This window comes from Paracoccidioides lutzii (genome assembly GCF_000150705.2).
Source record: "Paracoccidioides lutzii Pb01 unplaced genomic scaffold supercont2.15, whole genome shotgun sequence".
Taxonomy (NCBI): Eukaryota; Fungi; Ascomycota; class Eurotiomycetes; order Onygenales; family Ajellomycetaceae; genus Paracoccidioides; species Paracoccidioides lutzii.
In genome coordinates this window covers 593,537-606,612 of record NW_015440961.1, presented here as the reverse complement: position 1 = coordinate 606,612, position 13,076 = coordinate 593,537, and the positions used below count along the sequence as shown (strand labels likewise).

General features: G+C 47.2%; 5 protein-coding genes across 5 annotated transcripts; 3 read left to right on the top strand and 2 right to left on the bottom strand.

The window, feature by feature from the left end:
- Positions 1–1,111: 1,111 nt before the first annotated feature.
- On the top strand, positions 1,112–2,964 carry PAAG_05705 (hypothetical protein; the record flags this gene model as incomplete). The annotated part of the gene is made up of 5 exons (XM_015845657.1): positions 1,112–1,339; positions 1,433–1,554; positions 1,642–1,780; positions 1,836–2,277; positions 2,336–2,964. The coding sequence occupies 5 exons, from the start codon at positions 1,112–1,114 to the stop codon at positions 2,962–2,964; spliced, it is 1,560 nt and encodes a 519-aa protein (XP_015699883.1).
- Positions 2,965–3,667: 703 nt separating this feature from the next.
- On the top strand, positions 3,668–4,605 carry PAAG_05704 (40S ribosomal protein S13; the record flags this gene model as incomplete). Its single annotated transcript, XM_002792373.2, has 4 exons — positions 3,668–3,869; positions 3,944–3,976; positions 4,245–4,291; positions 4,432–4,605. The coding sequence occupies 4 exons, from the start codon at positions 3,668–3,670 to the stop codon at positions 4,603–4,605; spliced, it is 456 nt and encodes a 151-aa protein (XP_002792419.1).
- A 427-nt stretch (positions 4,606–5,032) lies between these two features.
- PAAG_05703 (hypothetical protein) lies at positions 5,033–7,681 on the bottom strand (the record flags this gene model as incomplete). The annotated part of the gene is made up of 3 exons (XM_002792372.1): positions 5,033–5,554; positions 5,626–7,129; positions 7,215–7,681. 3 exons carry the CDS (start codon positions 7,679–7,681, stop codon positions 5,033–5,035), a joined length of 2,493 nt encoding a protein of 830 aa, XP_002792418.1.
- A 133-nt stretch (positions 7,682–7,814) lies between these two features.
- PAAG_05702 (hypothetical protein) lies at positions 7,815–9,101 on the top strand (the record flags this gene model as incomplete). The annotated part of the gene is made up of 3 exons (XM_015845656.1): positions 7,815–8,321; positions 8,563–8,924; positions 9,035–9,101. 3 exons carry the CDS (start codon positions 7,815–7,817, stop codon positions 9,099–9,101), a joined length of 936 nt encoding a protein of 311 aa, XP_015699882.1.
- A 2,158-nt stretch (positions 9,102–11,259) lies between these two features.
- On the bottom strand, positions 11,260–12,391 carry PAAG_05701 (hypothetical protein; the record flags this gene model as incomplete). Its single annotated transcript, XM_002792370.2, has 4 exons — positions 11,260–11,675; positions 11,751–12,112; positions 12,180–12,285; positions 12,349–12,391. 4 exons carry the CDS (start codon positions 12,389–12,391, stop codon positions 11,260–11,262), a joined length of 927 nt encoding a protein of 308 aa, XP_002792416.1.
- Positions 12,392–13,076: the final 685 nt, after the last annotated feature.

The following is a 13,076-nucleotide window of genomic DNA, read 5'->3' as shown; positions in this document are numbered from 1 at the left end:
GGGCCTTTCAAAGCATTCATAGGAATTGCAGTATGGTGAACAGAGAAAATCGATCTCCTGAGAAGGTTTCAGAAGAGTGGGTATCATATTTTGCATAAACATAGGATCAAAACCAATCCCTTGGGATACCGTAGTAATCAGACAACATAGGCCCTCATCATATGCATCTCTAATAGTTCCATATACCCCAATTATTTCTCCTGTGGTCGGGTAGCTAATCTATATCGCATGTCAAGGTTAGCAAATGCTCAAGACAAGTGCACGCTATGTGCATTCAGCCGGAAAAGAAGATCGATAATGTTCATTGTGTGCTATCAGAAGTCCAGATAGATCATCGGAGTGAAGCCATGGCCTCACCCCTGACATAAGAGGTACCAGAAATATTGTATATGTGGTGTATATCATCATTGGCAAAGATGGGGGTATTAGGAATGTGTAAGAAGGGAGAAAATAGGCAAACGTCGCAGATGTACGTACCCAATTGAAATATTGCAAGCGGCCAGTTAGTTTCAAAGCTTCTTTACCAGTAAATGTCAGTTCATGACAATGTCGCCAGTAACCCACAGCTTGATGGCATTTATTCTGCTGCAGACAGATACTGTTGTTTGGGATTCTTGAGATCTAAAATCTGAAATCAAAGGGGAAATATAAGCAGTGCGGAAAGGGAATGATAAAATTAGGCCGTCTCGCTTATTAAGCACAAGCTAAACCCCATTCGGACTTCTATCTTTGCTTGCTACGGGCCAAGTCTTTTAGCAACTCTCATATCCCTCGCCGTCCGTGGGCCCAACCATCTTCCATGGCTTAAGGCGTCATCACGGACTAATGGTGTGCCAGAATGCCAGTTACGTTTCTTCATGATGAGTGGGGGATAAAATCTGGGGGATGGGATTCCGACATCCATGGATAAATACATGTATATTTTTTTGTCGTTTTGCGAATGGACGTGAGATCTCAAAAATTTCAATCCTCCATTCCAGGTTCATCCACCAATTGATGAGCTGATTTGCCAATTGCGGGGAGGTATTCCCGCCGGGATAAAAGAAAAGCTCGGCCTCTTGTGCCAACAGAGTTTACGTTTTCCCACTCTCACCTCATCTTGCCCGCAAAAATGTCATTGCAGGCTCTGTTTAACGCCTGGCGCTTACATTCTCATGATGCCCGTGCTCCTTACGAGGCTAATAATGAGAAGCTTCTAAATCGCTTCCTGGATGTGATCCAACGGACATGGCATCTGGGATTTACCGCCTTTGGTGGCCCCCCTGTGCATTTCCGAATTTTCTACCGGAAATTTGTGGAAGGTCAAGGGGGGAGAACACCATGGATCGATGAGCAAACGGTAGGGGAGCATGTCAACTATCGACTTTGAGTGAGGCAGATGAGCCTGTGTAGAGAAGCAACCAAGAGGCTGATTGTTTTGATGGAAATTTAGTATCAAGAACTATTTGCATTGTGTCAGGCATTACCGGGCCCTGGAAGCACCAAGATGGGGTTTTGCATAGCCTTAATCCATGCTGGATTTCTACCGGGACTTCTTGTTTTCATGATATGGAGGTCAGTGTGAGATTAGTGTTGTCACTCGTCATGGTTTTTTTTTTTTTTTAAACTTCTCCTGACATTAATCTTTCTGGGCCATCTAAGCCTACCTGGTGCAATTGGAATGTACGGGCTTTCCCTTGGAATCCAAAATATAGACGAAGTGCTTCCCGATATTGCTTATGCTTTTCTCTCCGCCCTCAATGCATCCACCGTCGGAATAATAGCCCTAGCGGCAGTAAAGGTATTTATTAACCTGCCTTGCTTACGATTGCTGAGCAAAAAATTAATGGCCGCAGTTGGCAGAAAAAGCGATCAAAGATCCGTTAACTAGGATCCTCGTTATCATGGGCGGATGCGCAGGCCTTTGCTATAATGCACTTTGGTTCTTCCCTATGCTCATGGTAATCGGAGGAACTTGCACTAGCGGCTGGGATCTATTTGGTCGTCAAAAGGTCGCGAAAATTAGAAGAAACTTTCGCCGTGGGAACAAAGACCCCCAGCGGGAGGTGGAAGAGAATAGTGTACATTTAACCAATATAACCGAAGTGCGTCAGTCCACAGGCGGGGTGCAGAAACGATCTGTTCCCACTGGCACTGCCAGTGTACCCCCTGCGCCTATTGATTCTGGTGCCTCCAACGCTCCTAATGAAGGGGAAACGCACCGAACTGCCAGCGTAGATGCGCGGTCTCACAAAATTCCTGTCATATGGGGACTTGTGATAATTGCCGGCTTCTTTAGTATGATTTCTATCGACGCATTTTTGATATCTAGCGTATGGTACTGACAAATCACCAGTTTCCTTCATCGCAATACTCGTTGCACGCGGAGTTTTAGATAAACCGCCGTTAGAATTGGATCTGTTTGCTAACATGTACCTTGCGGGCACTGTCATCTTTGGAGGTGGCCCCGTTGTTATTCCGCTTCTCCGAGAATACGTAGTCGAACCTGGCTGGGTGTCCCCCCGAGATTTCCTAATCGGCCTTGCCATTATCCAGGCCTTTCCGGGACCGAATTTCAACTTTGCGGTTTATCTGGGTGCGCTAGCATTAGCACCTTCTTCGCATCCCACCATCCTGGGCGCTGTCTTGGGATTTTTGGGTATATTCTTCCCCGGTCTCACGCTTGCAGTGGGCTTTCAAAGCATTTGGAGAAGCATTCGAACGATACCTTTAACTACCAGTTTCCTGAGAGGTATCAATGCTACGGCAGTGGGTTTAGTATTTACGGCCGTGTATCGGCTCTGGGAAATTGGGTATCTAAGCGCCAATTCTGTCGCTGGGCAAAGCCTGGGGAAGGAGCCATTTTGGTTGGTTGTGGCAGCCATCTCATATTCCGGAAATTCGTGGTTTAGGATTCCTCCGGCTGTTGCTATCGTTATGGGAGGTGTTTTGGGCTTATGCTGGTATGGAGCGGTGGGGCGATAACCTGACGGGTTATGCACCTAAACTGTCAGGACGGATCAATTTTAACCTGCCTAGCGGACTGGTATTTCGATAGTTTCCTGGTCTCATATAACTAGGTCATATAGGCACGGAAGACCCAAACGACATTATATGCTCGTTACTAAGGCAGTCTGGATGAAGTTTATGTTTTCACTGTCCACCCCAACCTCCCGCGATTGCAACGTAAGCTAGCAATAATTCAAACGGCTGAGGCATGCAGGAGATTGTACCTTAGTATTAGTTACCAACTTCTCTGACCTGCTTGGTTTGCTAAAGGGCCAGTCTTGACGTTATGAATTGAATGACATTTTGTCGTAAGCCTGTTTTTGTTCTCCATATGCGGCCCGCATAAACGAATAAATCGGATTCCAAGTAAAATACCACTAATAGAATAAATAATCTTGTCAGGAGGAGTAGAGACGGAGCTGTGCTGTATCTCTGCACCGTGAGAAGGATAAGGTTAAACTTCCATATGCGGCTCATGGCTCGCTAAGTCCAAATAGGTTAGTCAATTTGAAAAACTAAGCGAAGTCACATGATCCACATTCTATCCACCCGCTGTTGAACGAGACGAACTTTTATTTTCTTGTGAATGAAGAGAACTCGGTCAACAACTCCGCCCCCGCCGCCAACAAAGGAAAAATAAAAGGAACGATTTCCTTCGACCCCCCTCAACGACTTCAAAATGGGCCGCCTGCACAGCAAGGGTAAGGGCATCGCTGCCTCGGCGATCCCCTACTCGCGCAATCCTCCCTCATGGTTGAAAACCACACCAGAACAGGTCGTTGACCAGATATGCAAGCTGGCAAAGAAGGGTGCTACCCCCTCTCAGATTGGTGTTATCCTGAGAGATAGCCACGGAATCGCACAGGTCAAGGTTGTCACTGGTATGTCTGGAAGCGAATGTGAAGTATAGGAATCAATATTGGGATGATAAGATTAACAAATGGTGATGCTATAGGTAACAAGATCCTCCGGATCCTCAAGGCGAACGGTACGAAGTCATATCCAGCAGCAATTCCCCAGATGATAGCTGTGGGATGAGAGAAAGAAGTGGAAAACGGGAGCTTGGCGATAATCAAGCGGAGATCTTTTGAGAGAAGAGCACTTTTATCATTCTGCGCGATGGAACGCTCTTCCGGCTTCACCTATCTCATACATCCGCCCTATCATTTCTTGACATAGTTATGTCAAATCAGCACTGCCTCTGCTTGGTCATTCAATAGGCTGACAGAGAGACTTTTTGTTTTCAACATGAACAGGCCTCGCTCCCGAAATCCCAGAGGACCTCTACATGCTGATCAAGAAGGTAATTACATCACAGATTTCCCCAAGTTCACCTTTTCACGGGAATAACAGTTCATGTTTTTTCTGTGTTCCGTATTATTACCTTATTTGTCCGATCTCTTTTTCAGTCTTGTCTTTTCTTCGCTAATCATCACCAATTAGGCTGTGGCTGTCCGCAAGCATCTCGAGCGCAACCGCAAGGACAAGGACAGCAAGTTCCGCCTCATTCTCATCGAGTCCCGTATCCACCGTCTGTCCCGCTACTACAAGTCCGTTGGTGTCCTCCCACCTACCTGGAGATACGAGAGCGCCACTGCCAGCACCCTTGTCGCATAAGTGAAGCACGAACGATCACGGCCCTTAAATATGAAACGATGAATACCATTCGTCGAGATATTTCAAGAAGGGGTTGGGTTGGAGGGGTTGGATGTCTGAGAGGATAACACCAGGCGGTTCAAATGGCATTGTTTGACTATACTTAGTAGTTATGAGAAACATTGAGATGAATTGACGCTTTCGAGGTCAACCAATATTAGCCTCAAGATACCTTTTGAGGATGCTTTCACTCCATTTCTGCATTTCTGATCAACGGTCTTCTACCTTTTAAGGGGTTTTCTTTTTCTCACAAGCGGGTTCTGAATATGTCAATGTACATCTGAGTATGTCGTACTGTTTGACTTCCCATTACGGGGACATAATATTGGCGTTTTGTAGTCAATTGATATAGATCCAACACATAGACCGGCAGCTTTCCAAATCCAAATCAAACCCCAGAACCTTCAACCCTGACCTCTCTGGCAACAGCATTACACAACTCGACTCTAACCCCAGCACCAGTAAGGACATGAATCCACAATCGCTGCGTATCACTCAACCGATCATTCTCCGATTTGACCTCCACAAACATAACCTCCTTCCTCTCCAGACTCCACAGGAACAAGTCCGGAATGCCACCGCCCCGTTGCTGATACTCCTGAGCCATCACTTTGCAGACAGTAGCCAGCGCCTCGCCGCGGAAACATTGCACAATCTCAACCAGGTCAGCCAGCTCGAAAGACCAATCTATGCCAATGGCACAGGTTTCTTTCGCTGCTTCGCGATCGTGCACCTCACGAATTAGCTGCTCGGCTTTCCCGTTGGCGATCTGGGCGAGTCTGTGATTGATTTCCGAAGCTCGGGTGGTATAGAAGGAGTCGGTGTGGAGGTCCAACGGGCAAGTTTGGAATGGGGTCTGGAAGACGTTGGGGACGTAGGTGAACAGGACGTCATAGAAAAGGTATCCGAACTACAGAGAAAATAGGGGGATAAGAATTCTGCATTATTTATCGTTTTGCATTGGATGAATGTTTCGCTTACCAATGTGCGCACAATGCCACTCTCGCAATGGAAGCCCTTCCACCCGTTGTCCCTATACCAACTTAAGCACATGTTTTCCACTCTACATTCTCCCCCGCCTTCCCGCTCATCTACCCAAACCGTAGCTCTGCCTCTCTGGGAGGCAGAGCTTAAATTGTTCTTGGAACTAGGTCTAATGGGTATCTCCCTTTCAATCCGAATCCCTTCCACCACCCGCTCCTCCGGCTTAACCAACATAACATGTCCAAAATCATGTTGTTCGCGCTTTGCGACCTTGAGCGACTTTTCCAACTTTGTAATCCGCTTCTGTAAATCATAGTGGTATATCAAATGGCAATCGGGATCCTCAAGGCCCTCTTCGCAGGTTCGAAGAGCTCTACGTTTCCAATTCCTCCTCTGTGCATCTTCGGGGCGGTTGTCAAGGGGGTTCAAAGACCACATATAGTGTTCTTCAAGTAGAGCTTTGCGCTGATACCACGCTCCTCGACGAGCAGCATGGAACAATCGCTGGTCAAGCAGTTCCGCCAACAGCTCATGCTCTCGTTTATACTCTTTGAAACGACCCAAGGCATACAAGCCTTTATGAATGATGCGAGTGTACACCCAGGCGGGAGAGAAGCGGCGTAGATACGCGCCCTCTCCAGTCTCATACACCCGCTCTTCCCTGCGTTGTTCTTCAGCGACCAGCGCCTTCCATCTTCCGTAAACGCTCTTTGAGAGCGATTTAATAATTGTTAATTTGTTCATAATTGGTAGATTGGGAGATTCTAGGGTATTATCGATATCAAACTGGACTCGCAAGGCGGCCTCGAACTCGAGCAATGCGGCTCTTGAGGGGAATATGGAATTTGACCTCGAGACGATATAGTGTGGGTAGTTTTTCCGCGAAATTTTTGCTAGGATAATAGTTGTTAGGGACTTTTCTGTCCATTCTGTAGACCGGTAGAAAAGTAAATGGACCCGTTCGAAGAGTTTCCGGGGTGCAGAGGAAAGTCTAACACAGTCACCTGTGTGGTCCAAGATCTTTTTGGTAAAATACAAATCTCGTGTCATCACCTTTGCTAATGACATGTTGGTCTGACTTAGGTCAGAGTCGCTGGATGTTCCATCGTCTGATTTTGGTTGCTGAGGCCACTCAAGCCCTCCTTGAGTGATGCTAGACTCCTGCAATCCCCTCAAAAGTTCCTTTTTAGTTTTCCCCTGAACTTTAGCATCCTTTGAGAAAGATTTTAATTCTTCCAAAAGGAGTAAAGAAGACGCTTCTTCGAGTGTAGTTATTTGTTCTAATCCTTCAGCGAATTGGAAACTTCCGCCAAGAATTATATTCTCAGGGGGTTCCAGTTCCACTGAAATCGAAGACTGAAGGGGGTTGGATGAGATTGGGAGCGTCCTTTTCAGTCTCAAATCCTTCACGGCGGCAGACATATCCGCAATATCTTGGTAGTAACCTAGGCGGTTGACACGATGCCATGCCGACGTTTTGCGCAGGAATAAACGTACATATCTACCTAAACATTAATAACCCACTATAACATCCAAAATGGCTGGATGTCGGCGAAGGTTCGCATTGCAAAGCCAGACAGACATACAAATACTGTGATTCATAGCATAATCCCTTCCAATGTTTAAACACTTCCATTTCCGCTTCGTCGAATAGATGAGATTCGTCCTCCAAAACGCTTTCCAATGCCAGATTGAACGCATCTACATATATGGAGCTTTTGCCTTTCACCCATTCTCGTTCTTCATAGCGGCGGTGTAAACCCGACCCCTCGCTTCCGATGATCCGTTCCCGGACCCCCGAAGCCTCGTATTCCTCGATCGCTTCTTTGTCCGTTGTTACCGGGAGGAGAGAAATCTCTAGCTCTGTTTGTGTGCTCGAAACTCGTTCTTCTGAATCGTCTTCATTGGCGAGCTGATCATTATTATGATCTCCAACCTCCTCTCCAGGAGATATAATCCCTTCCAGAGCCAGGGCTTCTGGGTAAGAAGACAAACTGCCAGGACTCCCTGATCTTCTCAATCGCTTCAGCGGTGGTCCTATCTCCTCGAGCATATTGATATCGAGAAAGAAATTTGAAGGAGGAGATGGTTCAAATGAACGGAGGAGAGGCGTATTTTTGGCCTGCTCGAGAATAGCAAATTGGGGGGGGGGGGGGGGGGGATGTAAAAATATCTATATTGATATCATGCTTCTGCTTGGAATCAAACGGACACTGCGCTCTTCCGGCCATCCCTCAGCAGGAGGGCAGCAGAGAACAGAAAGATTGACACTGTCTGTTGACTGCCCTTTCACAGCCCGTCAAACTGCCAACTACGCTGTGACGTCTGCACAAACCAGGCAAACGCGACTGCGAATGTTGACGCGTTGTCACGTGCTGGAGGGCACAGTGTTTGCATTATCTGCAATCACGCTCAACCTCACAATCCTCCAACTTCTGCGGGATTGCGGCAGCGAATATACGACAAGAACATCGAAGTCCTTGCCCCAAGCAGTGCAAGTGGCTGGTATTTTGCTGCGGATTTCAAAAGACTTACTCCCAATTCCTGGCCAGTCTGATTCCCACCCACCGCCATCGCTCCGCCGCCAACCAAGGATCCCCAGTTTACCACTCCACTCCAAAGCTTGGCGCACAACCACCGTCAGAGCTACCGCCAGCGCTCCCACCACCACCACCATGAGGAACATAGATTCTGTACGTAAAAGCCCGAATTTCTTACATATTTTGAGACGGAAGAAGCCAGCGGCCTTTTAAAATATATTCTTCTGGCTTGCACGTTTATTCATCACTGTTATCGGCCTGTATTTCTCCACGCTCTGTGAACACAATACATTCACAACCAACTCCCCAAGCAGAGCTCCCCGACGCAAGCAAACAAGAAGCTAATAGAAACTTCCCCACCATAACATATAATATTTATTTATTTAAATCGTAGCCCTCGCAACACTTCCCTGAAGAAGCTGTCCACCCTCTACATCCTTCACAGCAGCCCGCCGCCCTGCCCTCTACCAGCACCACCGACGCCACCACGGACGAAAAGCACGTCACAATGTCCGGAGGCGGGCTGGACAATAATAGCCAGCAGCAGCAGCAGCAGCAGCATCAACAACAACAACCACTTCCCACGACTACAGCCGCCCCGGCTACCTCCTCAAATGACATCAATATGGACACCAGAAATGCGTCTGCAGCCTCGATATCGCAGGTTCGACCCGGCGGTGCTCCAGCGCGGGTTTACATGAATGAAAAGATCGTGCCATATCTGTTGGAGGGGATGAAGACGCTGGCGAAGGAGCAGTGAGTTTTCCAGCTATAATCCGCGCACCACGTCCGCGTACAATCCGGCAAGCTGTGGACTAACCCATCATGCCAAAAAAAAAAAAATTTTTTTTTATTCTCTCCCGTAGACCCTCGAATCCCCTCCGTGTACTAGGGGAATATTTGCTGCAGAAGAGCAGTGAAATTGGGGAATGATTTGGGGGGGGGGAAATATGATGATTGGATGGGTGGATGGATCATTTATCCATGCGCACTGCGATGCGGGGGTGTATTATATTATGTCTATCACACTATATCATGCGCTACGCTGGGAAATGGATGCTATGCTGGATGCTGTGCTTCTCTGGATATAGGTGTGCGTAATGCATATGTGCGTACATCTGGATGTGCTCCTGGTCCTCCTTTCTCCTTCGCAAGTCAGATTCCCTCTCCAGTCCATTCTTTTTGTTTGGTTTTACTAATGGCAATCGGGCAAGTTTATTTATCAGACTCAAAATAGAAAATATCCGGATCAGCAGAGAAAAGCGTCAAGGGAAAAATATTTCACAGTGGGAGGCGTAGGCACACAAAATAACAGCTTAGGTTTGGCATTGATTGGTATTTCCATCCATTCTATTGGAATCTACGCATTGTTTGTTAATCATGACGTAACATTTATTAAACCCAATACTCCCTTTCTATGGAAATAAAGACTGCCAGTCATGTTTATCTTAGGAATCCTCAGGAGTGCTGTATTTAGAATGCAGAGCAGCAGCTATGTTGAGTAGCAAACACTAACCCATATCAACTTTAGTCGAAGGCTCGAATCCAATCTCTCGTCATCGTCGCTTGAGATTAAATATCAAATTTCAATAACACGGCAATAAGACCTAAAAGGTCTAGCAACCCACCCGAGAGACCTGGAGTTGTTCATTCAAGCTGTTCGCTAATGCAAACCCCTTCCTGTTCAATAAGGGGCTTCCGCCTTCTATCACTATACGTTTGAAATTCGTTTGGGGTTTCCCTCCGCCTTGGACGCTGTTGAAGTTTAGTTGTGTCAAATATTCAACATTATACAGAGAACGGTGGTTAAAGTCAATAACCAGCATCCGCTCTTCTAACAAGTGCGAAAGCGATAGAAATGGGCAGTAGTGATACCGTTTTGTGCAGGTTTAAGCATAGCGATGCGCGAATTTATTTAAATCGGGCGATGCAAATAGTGACGTGACCCATAGGCACCAGAGACTGATAATACAACTCACGTTGACTAGATCCAAAACAAGACACGTATAGAAATTAGCGAGACGTCCATCAAGTTGCCAACTTACCAAGTTTCGTAGTTGTAAAATTCGGTCCTTTAATTTCCTGGAGCCAAAATGATGAAGCAAAGACCGGAATGAGCGAGAAGGATAGCGGTTCTATATGATAGTCTCTTTATAATGTTGTAGTTGGCTGAACAGTTGAAGAGAGGTTGTCAAAATGTGGTATTCGATCAAGTAAGGTAGACTGAGGGAGACACAGCCAGTGATCGCGCCACACGAAAGGAAATCTTTACAGCGGAAGAAGATTGGAACGTTGGTCCAGTTGATTATAATGAGCAAACCGAACCCAAGAAAATTGGCGACACACTACAAACACGAGCATGGCCAGATTATGGCTGAGTTTGTGCCGGACTCCAAGAAGTTTTTGTTTTCTGAGACGCGGAACGGAAAGCATTTTTGTGAGGCAATTTGGAATTTTGAGTTGGTATCACTTTCTCCTCTTAAGTCGAACTTGGGATAGTCGTGAACCGAAGCTGAAGAGACGCGATACGGCGAATAAAGTTGACTAGCGATAACGACCATAGCTGAAATTGAAGTAGAGTGCTGACCACAAGAAAAACCGAGGGTATTACAGGTAGGTAGACATTTGTTTTCTTTTTGTTCTTTTCTCTTCTTTTCTTTTTTTTCTTTTCTTTTTTTCTTTTTTTTTTTTTTTTTTTTTCATCCGTCGCCAATTTCCGATATCCGTACGATAATTAAAGGGAAAAAATACAACCAGACAGACAGGTCTCAACTCTAGGGAAGTCTGGAGTTGATGCCAGTCGCAGAGGTTGCACGAAAGCTTTCTGAATTCGCCGACAAACCATGTATGAGCGAAGGGTTGACTTTTCTGGGAGATAAAATAGAGAAGCGCCGCCGTAACTGTCGAGGTTTACCCTCAACTGAGAGTAGTGACTAAAACCATTCGTCGAATACAGGAAGGAAAAAAACGGAATAGAAAAATACAAAGGAGAAAGAAAGACCGCCGAGGAACAAACAAGCAGTCAGGAACGCGATCGATGGCGGTGGGGCCAGCTCGCGAACTGAAAGTCTTCTTAGTCCCTTGCACCTACCTATCTCGAAGAATATCTGACATCGCCACCACGGCCTTCGTACGAACGCCCACCATACGGCTCACGGGATTCACGAGGAGGCGGTGCACCTTCACCAAACGTGGCAGAGTGATGTGCACGAGAATCATCGCGATCATAGTATGCACGGCGATCATCCCCACGACGGTCGTCAGCAGCACCACCGCCACCACGACGTTCATATCTATCTTCGCGTCCTGAGGTCGCGTAGCGATCGATGCCGCGATATGAGGGCTCATCGCGGAACTCGCGGCGACCATAGTCCCGACTACGTTCGTTGTACGAATCATAACGACCGTGGCGATAACTATCATCCTGCCGGCGTCCACCACCACCGTACCCTCCTCGACGATCATCGTAACGATCGTAACGGCCGCCGCGGGGTGGGCCACGGGTAACTATGTTACAGGTTGGTTCAATGCTTATCTTTGCCAAGCACGGTACAGGGGAAAGTTTGGAAAAATCACACATACAAGAGGTTCCACGTTTGGGTGGACCAAAGTATTTTCCTGGAGTTGGTGTTCGTGGACGGCCACGACGCGCCTTCTCGATACTGAGAGTTCTCCCCTCAATAACTTCGCCTTGAAGGCCTTCCTTTGCAGCGTCTGCCTGTTCTGCGGTGACCATCTTCACGAAGCCAAAACCACGCGACTCCTTTGTGTGGGGGTCAAGCATGATGGAACAGTTTTCCACATCGCCATATTTCTCGAAAAGACGTGATACGTCCGATTCAGTAAGGCGTGGGTGAATGCCTGTAACGAAAAGATTCGAGCCAGTGTTGACACTTCCCTCATCGTCGTCGTTTCCTTTCATCGCCCTATCGTTTTGGGATACGCTATATCGCTAATTAGATGGAGGTTCCTTCCAGAGCCGTCAAAAACATCGGTCATGCTATAGCTCACCGCATCTCGCCACGACCATTGCTTGGAGACACGCTTCGGTTTCGGGCTCCCCCTCTCGCGTTGCCTCTGGGAGAGGCGCTGCGGTCGCGATCAAATCTGGCTTCGTCTACGAGCACAATAGAAGTTAGCCCATCATCCCTTCGAAGAATCCGCCTGCACCGATACGTACCGTCAAAGCGACCATTCTCAGTCTCGTACTCCATAGTAGCCATTGACTTGCAGGGAGATTTAAGGACGACAAGACACAGAACAAGTTAAGCGGGCGAAAGTCGTTGAGATGGATGGGATCGAGTTCTACCAAGGTTGCACAGCCTAGGTGTCTGTCAAGGGTGGAGAGAGGATTGAAACGCAAAAGAAAATAACAACCTCCTAAGAAGAAAACAGGAAAAGAGACACAGTCTTCCAAAGGAAAACAAAGGTCAGAGCAAGGTGGTCCACGCTGATGGCAGTTGTGTTGATTGAAGGCGAGGCCGAAGGTGAGGTTGGGTGGGAGGTTGGAGGTTGGAGGTTGGGAGGTTTTTGAGGAAGATGAAAAAAAGAAGAGTTGTCCAGAAGACAAAGGAACAAAATACTAGCGTGATTGGCGGCGATGGGGCGCCGCGCTTGGCCTGATTAAAACTAGCCCCAGCTCCAGAAAACCCCGTGATTCCAGTCCCAAAAGAGCGATGACGCTCGGCAAAAAAAACACCTCATACAAAACAAAGAGCAACACAAAACACGTCTGCGTTATACTATGATGTACCACCTCCTAGAGAAGCAACGGAAACATACATAGCCAAAGGAGGGACTGAGCAGGAGCTTCATAGAGCTGGGTGGTGGACCCTGGCAGTGGAGTTTCTGACCACAAGAAGGAAATAATCCAGTTATCTCCATGTAGTTGGACATTTTCTGCAATGG